This window comes from Patiria miniata, unplaced genomic scaffold (assembly GCF_015706575.1).
Source record: "Patiria miniata isolate m_02_andy unplaced genomic scaffold, ASM1570657v1 HiC_scaffold_13, whole genome shotgun sequence".
Taxonomy (NCBI): domain Eukaryota; kingdom Metazoa; phylum Echinodermata; class Asteroidea; order Valvatida; family Asterinidae; genus Patiria; species Patiria miniata.
Genome location: NW_024037051.1, coordinates 3,259,070 through 3,282,634, shown reverse-complemented (window position 1 = coordinate 3,282,634; position 23,565 = coordinate 3,259,070). Strand labels below are relative to the sequence as shown.

At 41.7% G+C, this 23,565-nt stretch overlaps 3 protein-coding genes across 3 annotated transcripts; 1 reads left to right on the top strand and 2 right to left on the bottom strand.

Annotated features, from left to right (window-relative positions):
• Positions 1 to 246: 246 nt before the first annotated feature.
• Positions 247 to 7,800, bottom strand: LOC119719952 (mediator of RNA polymerase II transcription subunit 20-like). Its single transcript, XM_038189441.1, has 5 exons — positions 7,713 to 7,800; positions 5,612 to 5,757; positions 3,624 to 3,749; positions 2,126 to 2,250; positions 247 to 1,197 (listed from the first exon to the last, which is right to left on the bottom strand). Exons 1-5 carry the CDS (start codon positions 7,724 to 7,726, stop codon positions 997 to 999), a joined length of 612 nt encoding a protein of 203 aa, XP_038045369.1. The 5' UTR covers positions 7,727 to 7,800; the 3' UTR covers positions 247 to 996.
• A 9-nt stretch (positions 7,801 to 7,809) lies between these two features.
• Positions 7,810 to 15,444, top strand: LOC119719963 (small nuclear ribonucleoprotein F). Its single transcript, XM_038189451.1, has 4 exons — positions 7,810 to 7,910; positions 9,451 to 9,585; positions 12,141 to 12,205; positions 13,742 to 15,444. The coding sequence occupies exons 1-4, from the start codon at positions 7,905 to 7,907 to the stop codon at positions 13,806 to 13,808; spliced, it is 273 nt and encodes a 90-aa protein (XP_038045379.1). The 5' UTR covers positions 7,810 to 7,904; the 3' UTR covers positions 13,809 to 15,444.
• Positions 15,445 to 22,584: 7,140 nt separating this feature from the next.
• On the bottom strand, positions 22,585 to 23,565 carry LOC119721502 (cholecystokinin receptor type A-like). Its single transcript, XM_038191579.1, has one exon. It carries the CDS (start codon positions 23,563 to 23,565, stop codon positions 22,585 to 22,587), a length of 981 nt encoding a protein of 326 aa, XP_038047507.1.

Sequence of the window (23,565 nt, the reverse complement as noted above, 5' to 3'; positions counted from 1 at the left end):
CCTTCTAAACCCACTAGGATGTTTGAGATAATTTTGAAGGATTGAAGAAGGTACACGTGTAGAGCACAACCACTTTGAACTGGACGCACAATTACTCCCCTCACTCGTTTACAAAAAAAGAATTACGAATGACTTACGCTATACAGTCGAATCTCGTTAGTACAAACTCTGTTAATACAAAATACTGGTTATAACAAACATAAAGCCTTAGTCCCGACTGTGCATTTATGTGCACAATGAATGGGACTGATGTTCCTCTTAATACAAAATTCTGATATAACAAACAATTTGGCTAGGTCCGAACGAGTTTGTATTAACGAGACTTGACTGTATACAGTTTGTGCACAATTACAATAAAATTGTATTGTAGGCAGATGTAGTACTCAAGTACATTTCCAGTACTTCAAGTACATAGCCATGAGTACAAGTTAAAGTACAAGTACAATTCCTTTCCACAAGTAGGAGCACAGTTCAAAGTGTCGCATGTTTTCAAGAGCTTTTTGTTGTCAGACTAGGCAGAAGCCTAGGCCTCCCAAACAGTTGAAAACTGGTTCTTGTCCTGCATGTAGCTCTTAATATTTTTACAATTCTTGCGGGAGAACATTTGCAAGAGTACAAGTACTTTGTCACGAGTACGAGTACAAGTACAAGTAATATTTTCTTGCGAGTGCGAGTACATGTACGAATACCAAACAAAAAAACAGTACCAGTGCGAGTTTTACACCACTGGTTGTAGTACTTCCATAGGCAAACAAACCAGTGTGCCCATTGACTGTGTCCGTCCAACGAAAATCTCACAACAAATGGTCGGGAAGCAGTATCTAAAGTTCGTGCATTGTCTCTCCGTAGCTTTACATGGGTCTTGAACTCTTGGTAGCTGGGAAATGAAAAGTCGCTGTTCCTGCATGCTTTGGGAGGACTCGGGATGAATCCCAAGCAGCTTAGAGGGTGCAGGGTTTGATAGTCTGAGGATGATGAGTCGAGAGCCGGCTCCCTTCACCTCCCTCCAGGCCCCTTCTTGAAGTTATTGAAGTGCTCTAGATACTGCATCATGGTGTCGACGGGAGTGACTGGCAGGTCCTGCTTGGCCAGGAGAGTCGTGGGCATGCTGGGCAACTGGTTGCCCATGAAACTCTGCATGAACTCGCTCAGGAGGTTCCAGCAGTCGGATACAATGATGCATGGCGTGTACTCCACCTAAGGATACATAACACAGATACTGGTTGTTCATCATCAATTAATTAATCCACAATTGGGAAATGGCAATATGTTCCTGGCAAAGAAATTAAGTGGAGCTGGATTCGAACCTGCAACTTCGAAAGAGTTGTAAGCTTGTCGGTCACAAGTCATCACAAGCCAATCACAAGTCAATCACAAGTCATCCTGCCTTGAGTTACATGTATGTCACAAGCGATTCAAATGAACTATACTTTTTAAAAGACATTCCTTTGTCATAGTTCATCCTGTTACTGTCTTGTGACTTGACTTGTGACTGACTTATGATTCTGACTCATGAATGACTTTCACTTGTGAATGACTTTCTTTAACAGCTCTGACATCTGGAACACTTACACTACTCTACTCAGTGAGGATTTTGTAGACCGAAATGATTTGCCAACCAAATTTGATGTCAAATTCTGGCATGCAGATGAATTTTACACAGAATACAAAGTTTCATACAAAGTTGCAACTGATTGTTCAATAAACAAGTTCAATCAGATCTCACCAACAAATTCGTGTTCATGCATGAGTCACATGATTGTGCCATGTAATTTCAGGCAGGAGTAGTTAAGTGTTTTGAGTAAAAAACATAAGGTTTTGACCCCAGTTTGGTCATGTGACATGTTGGGGCTGAGCTAGTTTTGACAAAGTTTGGTTGAAATCGGTCAAACTTTGCAGGAGCAATAGACAATGTTGACGTTTGTTACTAACTAACGGACTTACGGAGAGACACAATTTGTTGAGCTGCCATACCGCAGCTAAAAATACTCTCAACGGCCTATACACTCCTCTTTGCGCCTGACTGGCTGACTCGCTCATTGAAAGACTCTAGAGGCTTGCCTAGACTAAGGTATTGTTTTATTTAAAACCTGGTCAAGAACAACTTCTAAGATGCAAGGTGTACCTCAACAAGAATGCCCTTGGTGTGTGGGCCGATGGACACAATGCCAACCTTGACCAGAAAGTCCCCCAGCTCAAAGCGCTGGCCCTTGGACTCCACCCGGGCTGATTTCCTGGGAGTGTAGAATCCTGAGAAGAAAAAAACCAAGACGATCACAGAAAACAGGTCAACGTTTCTTGTAAGGGTGTAAGTCGGTGGGGGAGATCCGGACATTGTATCGGGTACTATTAAAGTTGCAAGATTCTGAACAACTTTCCTGCAATCTTCTCGCAATAGAGTATTCAGTATTGATGAGTGAAGTTTTAATGAAAATTTTCCTGTAACATGTCCGGGACAAATGCAGAGCTTCTTCCGGACAAAGTGAATGATTCTACCCGCAACTTGTTCGCAACTCATTCTGGATAAGAATTGAGACTGGCCCTTACTACACAGTGGTGGAGCTTGGAGGATTTAAAAAGGGTTCTAGCAAATTTGCTGAGGGAGTTTAAATAGTGTGGACTGGACAACCTAAAGTGCATAATTTAAAGATTTTCCACCATTCCTTACCTCTAACCCCCTTGAGTGATCTACTAGGAACATTCCTCACTCTTGCAAAATCCAACACCATAAGGGCAATTCCACGGTTACCCATGTTACATTTTTGATGTACTTTTGAGTTTGCTGGGGCTGTAATTACCTTACTGAAAAGGTTTAATCACTGTTATCCCCATGGCAGATAGAGTAGACCTAGACCTACCTCAGCACCAAAGGTGACATCCAGAAAAATGTAGTGTGTATGATAAACAAGACGCAGAAAATCGGTTACTCACGTTACGAAAGTGTAACGTCAGTAAAACAGTTTTTAAACCTTTTCAGTAAGGTAAATACAGCCCAAGGAAACTCAAAAGTACATCAAAATTGTAACATGAGTAACCGTGGAATTGCCCATAATGGTAAACTCCACACCCAAACTGTTGGACTCTGATTATGGTGGCATGCCTGACCCCATGTAAAGCATAATCAGTTTACTTGTGCAGTACTCACTCCAACAGATTCCAACAAAACATGCAGTTGGATTTTGAACGGTTGGGGTGGTTAGGGTTAACTTGTAAGCACTATTAAAATTAGCTTTATCATTGCGAGTGCCTGAATAACTAAATTGTTGGTAAGAACATTGCAGCGACGTAGCTTTCGATGTCATCGCGACATCTTCATTCAGCGTAGTGAATTAAACCACTCCGGTCATGTGACCACCTTTTGGGCGATCACAAGCCAGCAGGTCATCGTAGATGGCTGGCAGCTCGTCGCCCAAAAAGTGGTCACATGACCGGAGTGGTTTAATTCACTACGCTGAATGAAGATGTCGCGATGACATCGAAAGCTACGTCGCTGCAATATTTTTTATTCAAAAATATTTCTTATCGACGTTATGGAATCCAATATTAGTATACATGCTGCTAAATTGTTGGTTTCCTATTAAAAACAATGACATCACTAAGGAGCGCTGTTCCAGCTGACTCACCCTTGAGTTTCTGCATGATGCCCTCCAAGTGGTTGTCGGCGACAAGGAATGCCCCGGTGTCGGTGATGCTGAAGCATGTGAGTGGCTGCTCGCTGTTATGCATCAGGTGTACCAACTTGGTGGAATCTGAAAAAGAAACATTGTATTCAGGTAACCATAAGCCATCATAAGTCATAAACAAGCCATCTTTAAACAGTCCTTCTGATTTAAAAATCACAAGTGTGTGGAAAAAGGCACACCTTGATTTTTCTAGGCATGTGATTTTTCTAGGCGTGTGATTTTTCTAGGCGTGTCATTCTGTGGTCCAAGCTGGGAATGAACCATCTGGTATTGTTTTTGTAATATTCATCTACATGTACATGTAGGTTTACAGTAAAGCCATGTCAAGAGCTCACTAAAAGGGTTTGTTTATTGCCCAATCCTACCAAATTTTATATTAATCTGTCCACCACCATGACCACAGACCCAAGGGTCTTTATTCTAAGGTTTTTATGTGTACTTTATATGGTATGGTAGCTAAATCATAATTCATGTAGGAATCTTTTACAAGCTTTCTTAAATCTGAATTACTTTTGCAGGAGACCCCTTAGATATTGGGTAGTGGTACGGTACACTGAAAATGTGATAATTCAAGTTCTGGGTTTCCAATCTTGATACTTTAAATCATATTGATATGGTAGGCCTAATGTTTGATATTTTTTTTTTTTCTCTGACATGCTTTATTTCCACAAATTGTGAAGTATAATCATACTGTAAATGCATACCGAGGTCTGCAGCACAGAGGGATTCAGGTGTGCGATTATTCGCACTTCTCAGAAGCTTTTAGGCGTGTGATGGCGTGGGGGTGTGATCGCACGCCTCAAAACAGAAGGACTGCTTTAAAGGTACATGTAATTTACAGCATTTGCAAACATCAAAAAACAAAACAACCAAATTACTATGAAATACTTCACTTGGCTGTGAGTGAATAATAGTTTCAAGAATCCTGGGAAATCGTGGCACCTGGCATGCTGTCATTTTCAAGAAACGATGGTCGGCCGACCATCATCGGAAAAAACTTATTTTTGTTTTCAAATACTAACCCCAATTTACCAAATTTATTAAGGTTAGTCCATGTTTTGTTTGCAATCGTTTACACATCTGTGAACAGGTGCAAGCCAGCTACAAATGTAGTCTGATTCCTAGACAGTTCTCCGACGTCTATAAATTGCTCCTTTTGTATGAAGTTGGGTCAGAAAAACAGACTACAAGAACAGCACTTTGTTATTGGTTTTTACAGCATCTACATATGTATGAACACAAAAGTTTGAACAGGTCAGTGTAACAATATTTGCTATGAAATCTACTAGCCCCCAAATCCATCCATGTCTGAAAAGTAAAGAAAAAGCAAATGTTGTACAATGTATATTACCTTTAAGTGATCTTTATTTAATCACAAGTCATCACAAGACATCACCAAATAGTCTCCTTCAGTCATTCACAAATCAAATGCAAGTTATCACAAGTCAATCACAAGACATGACAGGTCATTCACAAATGGAATGCAAGTACATGTAATACCACAAGTCAATCACAAGATATCACAAGTCAATGACAATTCAACCACAAGTCATCTTCATCTCAAATCCATCAAAATTCATCACAAGTCATCTCACACCATCTCAAGCCATCACAAATTATCACAAGTCCACACGAGTCAGGGCCTGCTATCACAGGTCGATCGCAAGTCGTCACATTTCATCACAAGTTATCCAAATTAACAAGTTACATGTATTTCAACGAACTGCAATGTCAGAGGTTTTCCTTTGCAAGTAGGAATTGGCCATCCCTTGTTACATGTACTTCAGACCTAACTTTTGAAGAAAGAGGATGGGCGATAAGGGGCTCCAGAAAAATAAATGGGAAGGAAGGAATTCACTGATGATAAAGCGTTATTAAAAAAAAAAAAAGGAGGCCAAGGATCACACATATGATGTACATTTTCTTACTTATCGTCGGAACTGATGATTGGTACGTCTCACAGTCCACGCAGAAGTTGCCGGTCTTGACTGCTCCCAGGACCTCAATCCGCCGTGTCAGCATCTCGACAGTCTGCTGCACTGTCCTGCTCTCAGTCACCGGCCACTGACAAACACTGGAACAAAACCATGCCAGTGTCATTGTGACAATCGTAGATTACAGTCAGTCAAGTAAGCTAGGAGGTTTTATACTTGCCATGATGGTTTGTAAGTTGAGTTTTACATAGAAACACAGTCAAGACGTGTCACACTCACATTTAGTTTTAGGCCCCCCAAAAAAAGTCTCCGGTTTCTGGTATGGAGCTTGCCCAAAAAGTGGTGCGGCAACGCGGCTTTTTTTTTTTTTTAACCTGATTTTTTTGCTTCAAATGTCGGCCAATGACTGCAAATGGTGCCCGACTAAACTTAGTGCAAATATATGGGAGTCCAGAGAGGCCACATAAAGCTTATTCTCGATCATAACCCCATCCAAAAACACGTTGAAATTGCGCAGCAGCAGGATTCCAGTCAAACCAGTGAGTTTGGCGGTTTTGAGACATCATCTTTCATTGAAAAAAAAAACTTTTTCTTTTTGCCGATGCGCATGGCTACGGCGACGTGCGCGCATACCAGAAACCGGAGACTTTTTTTTTTTTGGCCTAATAGGAGGTTTTATACTTGCCATGATGGTTTGTAAGTTGAGTTTCACAAAGAAACACAGACAAGACATGTCACGCTCACATTTAGTTTTAGGCAAAATGACTTCCCCATCATTCTAAGACAGGAGGCAATTTTTTTCCTCCATGTTCTAACAATGGCAATACACTTCATGTTGCACTGACTAGACTAGCAGTAGGAGTATTCAGTCAGTATTCTGTCTGTCATATACATGTAAGCATATTAAGGGTTGGCTTAGCGGTCCTTTCCTCGCCTTCCACCGCTGTGACCCGGGTTCGAATCCCGCCTGGGCCAACATGTGGATTGGGTTTTCAGTCCCAACCTGATTCCTTGGGTTTTCCACAGAATAGTCTTCTGAGGTTTTCCTCCCACCTCTACAACTGTAATTTCTCCTCATTGTCTCCTCTCCTCAGGTTTCCCCCAAGAATATTCTTCTGGGGTTTTCCTCCCACCTCTAACATGTCTAACATGTCTAAAACTAGAGTACATAATTTCTTCTCATTGTCTCCTCTCTACAGGTTTCTTCAGGCTTGCGAGCTACAGTGCCTAGGGCGCTTTTGAGGAATCCTTGGTTTCATTACACCAGAAATAAATAAATTATCATGATAAATAAAATAATAAATAGATAAACAAATGACAATGAATGACAGATAGAATACTGATTAGGCCTTGTGATTTGTTCCCGTTCATGATTGATGGCTATTGGTAGTGGGTACTGTGTACACATATTTGGACAGATTCCCATATCTGGCCATCACTATATCAGCCATCAGCAAGTGATAATAAATATGTCCTAAAAAGTCAAATTTACTATTTAGCACTAGCCATGCTAGCACAGGGAAAATAATTTGAAGTAGGCCACTGAGACTGAGAGTGACTGAGAAAACAGTTTTCGCAGTGGCTATTGTTACGGCAGCCGTAACGCATTTCCCATTTTCTATCGTTACGGTAGACTGCAACTTTGATAAAAACATGACAAGAAAATATAAAATTAGAAGGAAAAAAGTGAATTTGAACGTTATGAAATTCGGACTTTATTTCCCTTTTAAAAAAAATCCTCCAAAGCCTCAGGTTAGAAAAGGAAACAAATTCGAGTGCAAAACTGAGATTCGAACCCGCAACCTCGCGGTGCAAAATCCTACCTTCTATCGACTGAGCTGTCGCACTGCTCGTTAAACCGTGTGGAAACAAATAATTATATACCTGCCAGCGTATCAAAAAAGTATCGTAGAGGGCGCTAAACAACGACTGCCGTAACGATAGCCACTTCGAACAGTTTTTGCACAGGGTGTCAAGTGATGGCCAGATATGGGAAATCTTTCCATATATCTTGCTGTCCCCCACGAAAAACATAACTATGAAGCTATTCTACAATATTTCACTGTAAAAGTAAATTTTTAGCAAATAAACTCACCAAGTCACCCCCATATTGCGAAGTACCGAGTTTCAACTCGCTTATTTTCGATTCTTTGTGATGAAGTAAACAGCGCCCTCTGTAGTTTGATCAAACGGAACCAAAACGTGCTGTACGGTGAATGATAGCGTGTAGATTTGTGTAAGATTCTGACTTACTTCTGAGGGAGATTTTTACCTTTACTACTCCAGAATGTCGGTAAGTTATTGTGTTTTAATATCAACTGTGCTTTCTGTCTATCTTCTAGATGGGATTTAGAGCATTACTGTGGAATTAAGTTGGTTTAAGACCCCCTTTTTGTGGTCGAAATTGGCGGTAGTGGCCGTGGATGGGGCACGTGCAAAAATCGCACGTATCGAAAGCCATGTACACACATGCGTCCAACGTACGAGCCAATCGACTTGGGTCTAGGTCTACATAAAAAAAAAGTTGCAACCTGACGCCACTTTTTTTCTTCACATATCGTCTCAATGAACATGATGAAGGTCAGTCATTGCAAAAATGATGATAAGACATGAATCTTGGACTGAGAAATATTTCCAATTTGGTTAGGAAATACAGTCTTAGTTAGATTTTACTTTTTTTTTAATTTTATTTTTAGAAAGTTTTCTGGACTCTCCATAGACTTTGTACACAACCGCTGAGTGAAGTGGCATCAGGTTGCAACATTTTTTTCTGGATCTTTATTCTTTGGCCAAGGCAATGTTGGCTGTATGGTCATGATGGTTAAATTCTAGCTTGAGCATGTTGAGTAACTCCAGCTCCAGTGCTTATCGCATTTAGAGCTATAGAGCTACAACCATGACAACTAAGAGTCCCGAAATTACGCAACCGTATGTCCCCAGTGAATTACAAAAATGGTCCATATGGCCATTTTGCCATTATTTTCCCAACCCAGATTCCATTACACATACCTCATACCATGCAGCAGTCATTCACAAAGCTAATGATCGACTTGAAACAGAACAAAAGTGACTAAAATATGAGAAATATTGAAGATTACGGTGGCTTCTCTAGAAAAAAAACACGTTTTAACACGGCAGTCGTGCGTGCATGTTGTGTACTTCTAGAATCACCACACCCGTGTTATGGCCGCATCATATGGGGGGAAAAATAAAATCGCATTTGGGGATCTGCCGAGGCTCTGATTGGTGCGCTCTTAGGCAGATCCCCGAATGCGATTTTTTTCCCGCATGATGCACCTGTGTTATGGCCGCATCATGTGCGGGAAAAAAATCAAACAAAATGAAAACAACATTCCTCTTCCGACGTTTAAACACTGTATACTCAGTGTGTTACCTCCCGAGTGAAAGTTGGAAAAAGTTCCATCTTATAATAGTTTATGCGGTACCCGCTGCTATGTACATCAGATTCGAACCAGCCAGCTGATCCCATTAGCTCGGTGGTCGAGTGGTAAAACATCTGCACTAGAAAGCCGGAGGTCGTGGGTTTGAGTCCCACCGAGTGATTTTTTCCAACTTTCACTCGGGAGGTAACACACTGAGTATACAGTGTTTAAACGTCGGTGAAGGGCAAAAGCTTATTTGATTTATATCACCCTGGCGCAAAAATTCATCTTATAAAAATTCCTTTTGCCGATTAGGAATTTGATTGACTATATTTGATTTGTATCACCCCGGCGCAAAAAATTTCCATCTTATAATAATTCCATCTTATTATATTTCAGTTCCTTTTAAAATTTGTTTAGTATTGTGTATTATTATTTCTTTTACCACAGGCTAGTATGGGATTACCCCTCAACCCCAAGCCCTTCCTCAACGGGCTGACGGGCAAGCCAGTCATGGTCAAACTCAAGTGGGGTATGGAGTACAAAGGCTACCTGGTCTCTGTGGACGGCTACATGAACCTTCAGGTCAGACCACTTTCTGCTCCGTCATTTCTGCGGTCCTGCTATTTTATGGTTACACCTCTATGTTCCGACACCCCTATGTTCTGACTGCACATATTCCTATTCCTAACCCTAACCCTAACCCTAACCGGGAGTAACACAATCTAGGTTGTCGGAACATAGGGGTGTCGGAACATAGAGCAGTCACCCTATTTTATAGCGTTAACAAAGCGTCAACAAGCACGATCAAGCGTCAACAAGCTCAACGAGCTCAAAATGCACCTTTAACCCTAACCCTGCTGAATCTTACAGGATCCAACTATATCATATACCCGTTGGAGCCTGTTGGATTGAGCAGTAAACCCCTTGTGCAAATGTACATATTCAGAGTTGGATTCTGTTGGGTAGTGGTAAATAACGCCAAGTTTGACTCTGTTGGATCCAGCAGACAGCTAAAAATTAGGCAAAGTTGGATTCTGTTGGATTGAGCAGGAAGTAACTGTTGGACTCTGTTGGATTTAGCAGGGTAGTTCCGAGGAACCCTTAGGGGATTAAGCTTCACAAAAGCTATCATCGTATTCAGCAAACTCTCACATCGTATTATGTAAGAAATTGGGGAAATTCATGTTCACGATCCAACATAAAAACAAAATTTTATTGCGGGAAAATTATGGTGACTGGGCGCCGTCATCTTTGTTTTCTCTTTTGCGCATGCGTGATTGTACCATGTCCCAGAATAACAAGATAACGGCCAGTTTCGCTGGAAATGGCACCGTTGATGTCGTACTGTTTCGCTTAACAAATTGCACATGTTAAGATACTTTGAAATATTGCGATACGTTTCAAATACTCGTAGGAGCTCACTGAACATGCTGAATATTGTGAACATAATTTTCAAGTTTAAAAGTGCTTTTTCAACTTGTTGATGCTTTGTTGACACTTTGTTTATGCTTGTTGACGCTTGTTGATGCTTGTTGGCGCTTGTTGACGCTTAGGCCCCCTTTACACAGGGCTGAGACCTTTGTACCACCTATGAGCAACCAAAAAAATGGCCAGGACGCTCAATGGTCGCCTAAACCCAGATAATCCTGTTTCTATGTAACTGCTCCAGCGATCCTTGTGACTCCCTTGAACCAACAAAACTGCATTTTTTTCGGGCAATTTCATGTCGAGCTACGAGCGACCAGTGCATCCACTGAGCCACTTGCCTGCCTCCCCTGTGCAACCTACGGCAACCAACGCCGAATGGAGGCACACTGGTCGCCACATTCATCGTTCAATGTACGCTATTGGTCGGCCAAAGGAGGCACAAGGGAGGCAGAAGCATCGCCCAGATTGAATTTGCAACAGAATGATTCTATTACGTGGCGACCATTAGCCTACCATTGTGCATCCATTCTGCAACCACGGCAATGCTTGTGCCTCCCTTCTGCCTCATTTGAGCCACCTTTGAGCTACCAACCTCCTCGGCTACCTTTGTGCGACTGTTTCGAACATGTTCAAAAATTTACGGTGACCATGGCGTCCATGGCAATGTCTGAACATCCTGTGTACCACCTTTGATCGACTTACATGTAGGCAACCATTCGGCCTCCTTTGAGCCTCCGACGGCGACCTGGCCAGTTTCGTGGTCGCACAAGGGAGGCCCAAAGGTCACAGCCCTGTGTAAAGGGTGTCTTAATAGCTCAACCCATTTCTCGTCCCCACCCGCATTTTTTTCTTGCCGCATCATTTTAATTTTTTTTATTTTTCACTTTGTTAACGGCAAAATCTGCCGTATTTTCCAAAATTTTTACCATCAGAAACATCTTGTGTCTTAATGTTTGTTTCCAACATGAGGTTGAAAAGCAAGTCTTAGAAAAGTATTGGCAATTTTGAGGAAAAAAAACATCCTCTGTTTTGGAAAGAAATCGCACGAAAAGCAGTGGATGTTTTGAATTCGCCATCCTGCATCTGTCATTGGCAAAAAAACAAAAACATGAAAAATAAAAAAAATAAAAAAACCTCCTGTTTCCAAAAGATCTGATGAAAAACTAGTCTGTTTTTCTTCTTTCTTTATTCGGCCTTACCCTTAAGGGGGTTACATGTACAAATGTAAATGCGAAACATTGCTGCGAAATTGGCTGAAGCTGAAATATGTTCAACAATTCCCAGCAGAAAAAAAATCCGTCTGCGTTTGCTTACACGCTGAGTATGAACTGGCCTTAGCTCTCCGAGATCCTTCACAAACCCACCATTTAGTTTAGCAGGATTGTGGACAGTTAATTTGCCATTGTTTTCCTTTACAACGGGAAATTTTAGAGGATTGAGGACAGTTTCCTGTGAAAATACATCTAGTTTGGGTAATAAAGAGAACCGCTGTTTATATTTGAAGACAATTTTTCCAACGATCACTCAGCGTAGTGATCGTTGGAAAATACTTTAAAAAATTCCCTTTTTTTCTTGAAAATGACAGCATACCAGGTGCAACTGCCTTTTAAGATGAAAAGAAATGTGACAGAATAGTGCTTTTCAAGTAAACAAAATCCACTTCACTTACGTTGAAATACGTTTCTTGTATCTTTTTGTTTCTATCCCAGCTTGCAAACACAGAGGAGTATATTGATAGTGTATTTCAGGGAAACCTCGGTGAAGTTCTGATCAGGTGAGTTTTGTTTTTCGGTATTGAAAAAAAAACCCACAGTTGTTTGAATATTCAGAAAATGCACATGTACCTGTACGAACACACTATAAGCAAAGTACAAGTAGGCCTACAGTGTAAGCGAAGCAAGCTAGCTTGCCTGTGCATTGTCTCAGGGATTGTCAAGGTTTAAAGGCAGAGTATATCAGTTGTCATTTACAAGTGAATTTTTTTCGTTTGAAGGAACAAAACAGCTCAAAAGTTAAAGAAGGTTGTTTAAACCTGGTGAGGTTTATCACATCCCTATGTGAATTGTTTTCGTTTTGCTGAAAGAACACTTTTTTGGTGATCCATGGACATAACTTTAAAATGGTGGTTGTGTTTAAAAATCCGTAACTTGAAAAGCACATGAGTGATTTGAATGATTCTTGTACTAAAAGAAAGCTCATTGATTAAAGGGAATGTACATCATTGGCTTTTGCTGTAATTTTCAGAAATGAACTATTTGGGGGGTTAGTATAATAGATCAAATATTGTTACACTGACATGTTTGAAGTTTTGTGTTCGAAAATGCTGGAAAAACCAAGAAAAACAAAAATATTCAAGTAGTCTGGTTCCCTGACTCCACTAAAGATGAAATGGATCAAACATACCAGAAAATTGTAAGGTAAGGGAACCAGTCTAGCTGGCCTGCACCCGTTCATGAGCATGGAACCAATAGCTAGCAAAACAACATTTAGACTGAAAAAAATTGGTAAATTTGGTGCAGTAATTGAAAAATAGTTAGGTTTTTCCAACGGTGGTCGGCCGACCAGCATTGGAAATGTAGACAAATATACCATTTTCTTGAAAATGGCTTCACACCAGGTGCCATAATTTTACACGATGCTTAAGCATGTCATTTACCAACATCCTAGTAAGGTATTTCGTAACAACTTGGTAGTTTTATTTTTCGATGTTTGCAAATGTTGTATTTTCCCTTTAAGCTTTCATATCATAGATTTTGGTAGTGCTTCATGCTGAACTTCATAAAAAAAATTGGTCCTGCCATTTGGGTTTCCTTTTTTTTTTTACTCACCCTGTATATGAATCGAGAAAAATAGGCGATTTGGATAATTGGTTGACGATCAAATATTTGAATGTTTGGTCTACATGCATTCGACACAGCCCTAGAAATCAGCATGTTACTGTGCGCTGTACATGTACACAGGCCTTAATGATATGTACATCATGATTGTAGAATGCCATGCATGGTCCAGTGGTTATGGTGTTTGACTCATGTACGAAGGTGCATGGGTTTGAACCGTATCAGGAATATGGTGTTTGTGCCCTTGGGCCAGACACTTAACTACAAATGCCTCTCTCCACCAAGGAGTATAAATGGGTACCTGTGAGGGTGGAGGACCTATTGAGCGCTGATATCGGCTGCCGTGTGGTCCCATGGCCTGATGAACAGGGTAATAACTGTAAAGCGCTTTGACATCGTTGATAGGATGGAAAGTGTATATAAGCACAATTATTATTATGATGACCCGCTTTTGTTGTTATTTCGGTGGACAGATGTAACAACGTGATGTACGTGAGAGGCGTCGAAGAGGAAGAGGAGGATGGCGAGATGAGAGAATGACAGGCAGGTGCCATGGCAACCAGAGGAGATTCAGCACTGTCGTCATCATCCTAGGACCTCGTAGTATTTGGGCCCAATTTCACTGAGCTGATTAGCATAAGTTCCTGCTAAGCGAATAGCTAAGCAAAAATCTGACAAGAATCTACCAGTAGATTGGCTGACAGTTTCAGCTAGTGACTGGTTTTTGCGAATCAAATTCTTTCCCCGCATGGTTGTTACATTGGCTGTCATTTGGGCTGGTGATTGTTTTTGTTTGTTTCTTCTAAGCAAATGTTAACTCTGCTTATTGGATTTTCTAAGTAGGTCTGTGAAATTGGGCCCCCGTGCTATGTATTGCTTCTGTTAACTGAAAGGGCATTCTCTATGAGTCCAATGGGTTTTTGCCAGTGTGCATTTGAATGTTGGAGGCATTCCGCATATGCGAACAGTGCCAAAGTTGCTGACGTTCACAACATTTTCTGTACATTATCCACTCCCTGTAGCAGGCATGCAACTGATCAAGGCTGACTCCCTAATTTTGACTTCTCTTTTCTGCAATCAAGAATGGAAAACGAGTGCAGAGTCTTGTTAAGCTTGGAATGGTTTTCTTTAATCTGTGACTGCATGTCTGCTGAAGGAATTCGTTCGAAAACTTGGCAACATCCCCTTAGTGGGGTGCATCAACGTTCCTCCAGTAAATAGGTATACATGTACCATGTGCACATTCAATGTAGATGATGATGATTACTTTTCATAATCTCTGTCTAAGATTTTTGATGGGGATATTTTCTGTAAATATTGAACCTTTTTTAAGGAGCGTTTTGTATGAGCTTAGATCCTGAGTACTGCACTGAAGAGTAGTGTTGTAGTCGAGTCCATCACAAGTACCTTCATAAGTCCAGTCACAAGTAAAGGATGAACAATGACAAAATGAATGTTTTTGTTTCAGTTCATTTAAATATATGTAGCTAGTGACTTGACTTGGGACTGAAGGACTTGTGCTGGACTTGTTGTCGACTTGCAGAGACTTGTGAGGACTTGTGGTGGAGACGACTACAGCAATTTGGAAGAATGTTAGGAAAACTGCAGTTGTTTTCTTTCGTTGTACTTCCTCACATAATCATGAAATAGTAATACAGTCGACTCTCGTTAGTACAAACTCTGTTAATACAAAGTTCTGGTCATAACAAACAATTTGGGTAGGTCCGAACGAGTTTGCATTAACGAGACTCGACTGTACATGGTATTGTATCCCGACCACACTGTTGACTATTACACAAATTCACCTCAGAAACTATGGGATATTTATTCTTATACAACATCCTGAATAAATCCCCGTCATCTGATTGGTGGGCCGTTGATCACATGTCTTTGAATTATTCGTCCCAACCCACGGTCCGGCCGCATCGCAAAAATAGAAGTTCTATTCCATGGTATATAAAGCTTCTATTGCACGGTCACACTAGTGGCTCTGACCATGGAGCTAGGAACACATGCTCCTAGCTCCATGCACTGACCAATCAGATGACGAGGATTTATTCAGGTGTTGTATAAAACAAATAATGAATGTTTCACGTTCGTGCAATGGAAAGAATAATTTCATTAGGTGACAGATTGGATGTTCCACTCCGTCTGTCACCTCATGAAATTATTCTTACCATTGCACTCATAAACATTATAGTGGATTACTTCTGTGCTGCATTAATTGTGTGGGATGAAACAACAGCATAGCTGCCAACTGTTACGAATTTTTCGTAATTATTACGAATTGTTTGTTAAATTACGAAAATACGATTTGCCACTAAAACATTACGAATTTCCCATTTTCTACCTAACGAAAAAAAAAATACTTGTAAAGTATCGTTTTTGACCGAAAACTTCTGGCGAAATGTCGTGATAATGGATGGACTGGTGACAAGTCTAATAAGAATGCAGTCAAGCACCTGATAGACATCAATGCAGTGTGCGCAGTGGAGTACATGAGGACCAGACTAAAACTATTTTTCAATGGTGTGTCATTTGTGTGCATCTCGTGGATGTGTGGTTGTGTGTACTGTATGTGAGTGCTTTTCAGTGACGATCGTGAGCACATTTGGTCGCTTATTGCCGGGATGAGACCCATCAATGCGAGATTTTAATCATGGAATTTAATAAGAGTAAGGTTGGAATAATTGGTAATAGAGTTTGAGTTTGTCACAACGTCCAGAAAAGATAAATCAGCATGCGTTTGCAAGGTATGTTGGCGGGATATTTCTATTGCATACGGTGGCCCTAAATCATTGTGTGTAAAAACATTGATACGAACTCGAAACTCCACATCGATAGCATGCATCTCAAAAAAAATATGCGCACATGCTATTATTGTTATTATTCATTTGACTTCAACAAACAAATACAGACATTGAAACAAAATTAATTAAAAAAAAAAAGTATTAATTTTTTTTTAAATTTTTTTTTTTTTTAAATTATCTTTTGGCCTACAATACATTTTTATTCACAACAAGAAGGGTATGCACATGTATGTGTACATGTAAACCATGTACCTGTACTCGATGTTGGTAAAGCTTTTGATAAAACGAGCAGTTGAAAATGACCGCGCGGGTTGATTACTAATTGGGATTTTGAAAAGTTGGCAGCTATGCAACAGTAAACATTAGAACTCAATCCACACAAAGCTGTGTACCTTTAATACCCGTGTGGTTACAACCAAATTTCATTTTACAGTTTAGAATCGGTGTAATGTTACAGTTGACAAAAATGAGGAGAAATACCAAATGAAATTATTTTCAGTGATTTTCAAATAAATCAGTGAGTCCATCAGAATCACATTGACAAGATTTTGTTGTTATTATTCATGTTATTAGCAAGTCTTTGCATTTTTTATTATCATAACATTTGCTGTTCAGCATTCAAAATAAAACTTCCGCCTTGTGTTTTGTAAACAACATGCATGTGACATGTTCTCTTTTCTTCGTATGCAGCAATTTGTTGTCTATGTGGGGAGGGGGCGAGGGGTGGGGGGGGGGGGCGACCAGTTAATTGAAATCTATTAAACAAGCTGAGGAAAAGGTTGGGGGTAAGAGGTTTGGTGCTACCTGACTCCGGGGGTCGCTGTTCGAATGTCTTGGAGTGGGTGTGTGCCCATGAGGCATCGTTTAAATGGGGGTCAGACAAGTCGACCGTTGAGACAACTCGACCGTATGTGCGATAAGGCCAATCGATTTTAAGCATGCGCGTCGATCTTTTTTTTTTTTCCAAAATGTTCCGCGGTAGCTCCAACAGCGCCCTCTATTTCCGCAACTCCTCAATTTTTTTTTTACCAAAGAGCACCAAGGAATGGGAAATTGCACCAAGGCAAATGATCGAAAGCACCAAGGCAAATTATGGAGGACACCAATGTACATGAGGACACCAAAAAAGCAAAATAGTACCCAAGGGCGGATCCAGGGGGGGGGGGCCAAAGGGGGCCATGGCCCCCCCCCAAAACGAGACCATTTTTTTTTTTTTTTATGTAACATCGCAATAAAGGCAGGCAATGAGTACACCACCATCTTTTCCTCAAAAAAACATTGGTCAAAGTGGTCAGAAATTGCCTCAGATCGCACCACAGAGCATCTAGAATCCAAAAAAATTTTCGGGGCCCTTAAACGGGCCCCGAACCCCACGCCCTAATTTTTTTGACCCACTTTTTTGGGGGTCCAAATTTTTTTTGGCCCCCCCTAAAATTGTGTTCTTGATCCGCCCTTGATAGTACCCACCTTGTATGTACAATCCAAGCTTGAAGAAAAAAAAAAAAAGCAAAAAAAAAAAAAAAAAAAAGCCGCGTGGCCGCGTCAATTCCGGAACTTTGGTCTGACCAGAGACCGAATTTTTTTTTTTTGGCCTAATGTAGAAACATGCATGTGCGTATGTAGAAACGGGTCCCAGACGGACCGACTCAAAGATTAGATATAGGATTAGCCAGCGGAGGTTTTTTTTTACACCCCTCCCCCAATATTTTGTAGAGACTGCCCTTTTCCATTCAAATGCCCTTTTTTCACCAGCGTTTACTCCCTCCTGATTTACAGTGTTAAAAATGATGTTACAGTGTTTTTGAAAAACCGACGATTAGGCCAAAAAAAAAAAGTCTCCGGTTTCTGGTATGGAGCTTGCCCAAAAAGTGGTGCGGCGACGCGGCTTTTTTTTTTTTTTTACCTGACTTTTTTGCTTCAAATGTCGGCTGATGACTGCAAATGGTGCCCGACTAAACTTAGTGCAAAATGTACGGGAGTCCAGTGAGTCCACATAAAGCTTATTCTCGATCATACCCCCATCTAAAAACACGTTAAAACTGTGCTGCAGCAGAATTCCAGTTAAACCAGTGAGTTTGGCGGTTTTGAGACATCATCTTTTATTGAAAAAAAAACTTTTTCATTTTGCCGACGCGCAGGGCTACGGCGACGCGCGCGCATACCAGAAACCGGAGACTTTTTTTTTGGGCCTTATTAACACTATTAGAAAGCGTACAAATACCCCGAAGCTGCCTCTGTCCGTATTTTATGCACAGGCGGCGCGAAATATTACCAGTACAATTTATTTGTGTGTCGGAACGGGGGGGAGGGGGGGGGGTTCGCATGATTTGTAAATAATTTCGGTGAAAAACATTTTGCCAGAGCTGGTGGGATGACCCCCCCCCCCAAAAAAAAATGACAGTGCGAAAATAAGCCACTGCATCCCGACCGTCTTTTATTTGCAAGATTATGTGAAGCTCATCAGCCCTTCCCGGCCCCGGCCCTGTCCCCTAGACCCTGATTGCAGGGCGGGGCTACGAGCGAAGCACTATGGGTGCACACCGGTATAAGAATAGGCCTAAACTCATCCGCCGAGCAGTTGGTAAAGTGATATAAATTGTGAAATCGAATTATCACTATTTTGACCCAAAAGGAAGTTTCTGTAGGTCATGTAGAATGAAGAATGAAATGTGGTAAGCAATTATTGATGCTGGAGGCCCTGGAGTATAGCCGTGTGCATGGGCTGCGAGCCAGCAGCTAGGCAGCGTGACATCAGTCGATGGCTCGTCCGTTCATAAGTGGCATTTTGACACCTTGAAAAACTTCCGATGATGAATATAAACGACTCGCCAAAAGCGTGGATCACAACAGGCGAAATGGGCGTATCCAGAAATTTTCCCGAGGTGGGTGGGTTCATCAGCAAAAAAAAATAAAAAATGAAATGTAGACCTTTTTCCGGGGGGGTTCGCATTATTTGTAAGTAATTTCGATGAAAAACATTTGGACAGAGCTAGGGGAATGAACCCCCCCCCCATCCTTTATGAAATGTGTGCTTAATAATGCAGTAGGCTATTCGATGATCTCTGAAAAATAGCTGCTGCATGCCTTGCATGCTGGATATTTTTGGTTATTCCCTTTTCCGATATTTTTGGCTACTATTTACCCTTTAAAAACCTGCAGCTATAATTATGTCTTTATATCTAGGTCATAATAAGTTACCCAGAATGCCATTCATTAGGCGTAGCCTGGGGGGGGGGGGGGGGTCGGTGAGGAGGTATTCCTCCCAACCCCCCAACCCCCCCAAAAATGAGCGCGCACGCACATCTCCCTAAAAAGCGCCATGATTGTCCGTTTCGTGTGCATAATGGTCGGTTTTGAACAGCGCCCCCATCGAAAAATGCCCCCCCCCAAAAAAAAAACTATTTTATTCTACGGAGGCAAAGTGTCCGCAGAAAAAAGTGTCTAAATTTCAGCACGGACTCGGATGTGCAAGTGCCCTTTACAAGAAATCCCCCCGCCAAATAAAAATGACCTTGCTACATCCTTTGACTTGGATATATTGGCATTGAGAACAGAACCCAATTTTCACCATTCATGCAAGGCTCATTCTGCCTTGACTACTGGAAAATATAACTGACCTATTTCTTTAATACGACATTTCACATGTTTTATTCAAGTCAGTAGAGAAGGGTCTCTGGACTACGGAAGACGGATAGTGCCACTCAATAAGTATGAATATATTTTTTTTGTACGTAGCGGCCGCCACATAATAACTGGCGGCCGCTGTACAAAAAAATATTTTCACACGTACAAACAAATATATTCCGACTTATTAAATGGCACTATCCGTCTTCCGTACTGGATGGGGTCGAACCAATACCAATATTTGATTCCCAGCATGCATTGTTATAGTCAGGTGGTCATAAATTGTAGTCTCAAGTAAAGATACATGATAAGCCTGGGTAAATAAAACATTGGGTTCTGTCAACAGTCACAATATGGGCATCCTCCATAATTCGGTGTGTACCATATTGGACCCTGGTAGAAGTTTGGAGAGATCATCGAATTTCATGCCGACCAGCCGAAGCATTCAGGAGTAATATTATTATAAACTGTGGCCCCACCCGGCCCCCTGATGCACATAGGTTTACGTTAAAAGGAGTAACTGCATAAAAAATATATTAAACCCTTCATTACGAAAGGCAATTTTTATAAATCTTTTTCACTTGTAGTGATGAAACAAAGCAATTAACGCCATTAAAGTTTTGCCACCTCCGGTGGTACCAACATCTGGTCTGGTTCCTGGACTATTGTGTCTGGTGCAAAGAGCTCACACAGCGCTATGGTAAAGGACTTCTCCGAAATACTAATGATAACTGGCCCATTGTGTACAGACCAGGTACATGAAAGTAAATAGCCATTCTGAATCGAAGCACTGTGATCATGGGCGTCGCAAGGGGGGGGGGGGCGCTTGCCCCCCCCCCCCCCCCCAAAAGTAAAAAAAAAAAAAAAAGGAAGAAAAAAAAGAGAAAACAAAAAAGAAAAAGAGGCGCGAAGTCATATTGGTTAAAATTTAATGGGTTGGGCGGCAAAATGTCCCTGCCCCCCTCTAAAACTGATAAATCGTGAATATGTTGAGAAATACAGGGATTTTTTGGGAAAAATATGTTTTGCCACCCTCTTAAAAAAACCTAGCGACGCCCATGACTGTGATGTATTATGTGTCTGGTCTGGATCAGCCTTAATATGGCTTACCCAGTCTTGGTCCATGAGCGATGCTTCACATCGAAAAGAAAAATCAGGGTCTTCTCCCTAATACAACTTGTTATTAAGTTACGTCTGAAATGATGTAATGAAGCCGTGAGTATCAGCGGGGGAACGAAATGTTACTTACAAAGGTTGATTGTTTGGGGGAAAAGCATGGGCGAGTAATAAAACTAGGCTTCGTGTCGCGCACGTTACGGCACGTGCATGCAGCTTTCCTCACCGCATTATAGTCATGTTTAATGGTATTTTTTTGATAGCCTAAATTCATGTATCGCATAAGTGGAAACGGTACCAGTCTTCACATAATGTCCATTTATAAAGTGGGATACAGTGATTGTCGTATGCGACAAAGACTTCAGCGTTTGAACGAAATGTCAGATCTTGGGCACGTTTCCGTTTGACGCTCATTGAAGATGTTTTCTGAGTTGTTTTCTTTCATATTACTCGCGACTTCAAAGTTTCATCACACGAGGAAAAAAAACCTAAACTGCTGATGTCTTTTCCCCTGTTTTTTTTTTTTTTTTTTTGGGGGGGGGGGGATATATGTATCAGGGAGGTACCAGACGAATGGATCTTTTTCTGTCTTTTTCCAGTAGGTTGGTTTAGTCTACACGTGAACGATGAAACAATTGCGAATGCATGTGAAAGTACGAACAACTGTTCTCATTTATGCACGTAGTGATAGCTATGTTTTACAAGAAGAAAAATACACCCTTTTCATTGTAATTTACAAGAGAGAAAAATGAATCATAATCGATGCTCATTAACAACCTACACTCTAAAAACACCTACAATCCCGACCACAATGGTTGGGACACTTCCTGATGAGCCTGCCACGGTCACCCATTCCCCCGCTCCCCCGGTCAATGTTGTTCTCTCCAGCTGATGAAGCACACACCGCGCAATGAGAGACAACATTGAACGGGGCCCGGGGGGGGGGGCGAGATTTGGCCAGGATTGTAGTTAGATTTGACTAGTAGGAAACAGTCACACAGCTGACAGCTGTTTCAACTTTGATGGCTAATTTCAAGAACGTTTGACCCTTTAATTAATTACAAAGATTTCAGATGATGGGCAATATTAACTGGTAATGGCATTGCCGACGACAAGGCCACGTGGTCAATAGTTGTCTAATTTATATGATATTTTGAAATGCCTCCAATTTATTGCGTGGGCCTAGGTGAGCAGGCATATACACGCAGAAGTGAAAGCTAGTATAATATCCTACTACGAGTCAGTGCATGATTACAGATAGTGAAGAATCTTTGAATTGTTTTTCTGCCACTAAGTGCAACAAAATTGCTTAAAATCGTAAGTAAGGTACGTGCATAACATCTAACTTGTTAACGTTACACCTTGTTTGCTACTACAGAAAATATGTGCACATTTTTGTTATCCCCTTGCTGACGTTCGTAAAAAGTACCCGCTGTTATCCTTTTTGAAAACCACCTTCAACGATTATTGACTTCCGAACGATACCATTACGGGCGGAAAAAAAATAAACTTCCCAGAGTATATTTGGTGTCGTCCTTATCTTCACTTTGAGCATTTTTTCCCCCATTAAATCGGTAAGACCGTTTCCGGACCTGCCAATGTTTTTTTTTTTAAATTTATATACGTGCCTTTAATTAGTCAGTGTAGACCTACAAAGGTGTCCATCTACTTAGTTTGAACGATGGAAAGAGTAAACATTTCCTGACGTTTTCGTGGTTATAACAGAGTATGATAAAATAGTAGCTATTAGTAAATGTATCAATCCTTTAGGCCATGTCATCAGCGCGGAACTTTTGACCACAGAACATCTCCTTCAGACCGTTGCGGAACTGCCGGTACTTGAAGGCGTAGATGACCGGATTGACGCAGCAATTGGTGGCCACCATCGCCACTGACAGCAAGTAGTACCACTCGTTGGGTTGGGTCTTCCAGCCAAGATTGAACATGAAGAAGATGAGCTGGTTGGGCGTCCAGCAGACCATGAAGGTGATGAAGACGATCAGGAGCGTCTTGAAGGTGTTGCGCCGGGCCCGGAGGAGAGACCCCATCATGCCGGACTCCGTGGATGATGACGCTCCTGCACCACCGGACGTGCTGGGACCGCTGGCGCTGGCGGGAGCCGCCACTGCGGGCTGCGGGCCGACTCTAGACGCTCCCCGCTTCAGCTCCAAACTGATGCGCATGTAGGCGAAGAACATGACCCCCACTGGCAGGAAATACACCAGGACCACCGTCAGGATGCCCACGGCTTGGGAACGGGCAGCAGCGTTGGAGAGGCACCTGCCGTCTTCCACCTTGAAGATGATCAAGTTGTAGACCTTGATGACCACGCCGATGATCCAGCAGGCTCCAATGACCGCTCCGATTTTGAGGTGTGGATGCTCGGCGAAGGCGGCCTGGTACTTGAACGGGTAGACGATGGCGAAGTACCGCTCTAGGGTCAGCGACAACAGGTTGAAGGTGGAGATGACGAAGAGGACAAACAGCAGGAAGTTAGAGAGCCATACGAGGCAAATAAACCGGCCCAGGCTGTCATCGGGTAAGGGGTCAGGCAGTGGGACCTCACTGGTCAAGAGGATGATCGTCGAGCCCAAGAAATCGACCACAGCTTGGTGGAAGATGAAGGCGTTGGTGCGAGTCTGCATCGCCGAGACTTTACCGATGACAACACAGACGAGACCGTTGCCCAAGATGCCGAAGATGCCTATGAAGGTCTTGTAGATACGCAATACCAGGATATCCTCCAT

What these genes read in the sequence shown, in the direction of transcription:
- LOC119721502 (XM_038191579.1), bottom strand. Translation starts at nt 23,565, where the DNA reads ATGGAGGATATCCTGGTATTGCGTATCTACAAGACCTTCATAGGCATC.
- LOC119719963 (XM_038189451.1), top strand. An exon ending in ACGGCTACATGAACCTTCAG is followed by an intron (nt 9,586 to 12,140) that starts GTCAGACCACTT and finishes TTTCTATCCCAG; the next exon opens with CTTGCAAACACAGAGGAGTA. An exon ending in CTCGGTGAAGTTCTGATCAG is followed by an intron (nt 12,206 to 13,741) that starts GTGAGTTTTGTT and finishes TTCGGTGGACAG; the next exon opens with ATGTAACAACGTGATGTACG.
- LOC119719952 (XM_038189441.1), bottom strand. An exon ending in ATCATCAGTTCCGACGATAA is followed by an intron (nt 3,750 to 5,611) that starts GTAAGAAAATGT and finishes TTTCTTTTTCAG; the next exon opens with ATTCCACCAAGTTGGTACAC. An exon ending in CCAAGGGCATTCTTGTTGAG is followed by an intron (nt 1,198 to 2,125) that starts GTACACCTTGCA and finishes ATGTATCCTTAG; the next exon opens with GTGGAGTACACGCCATGCAT.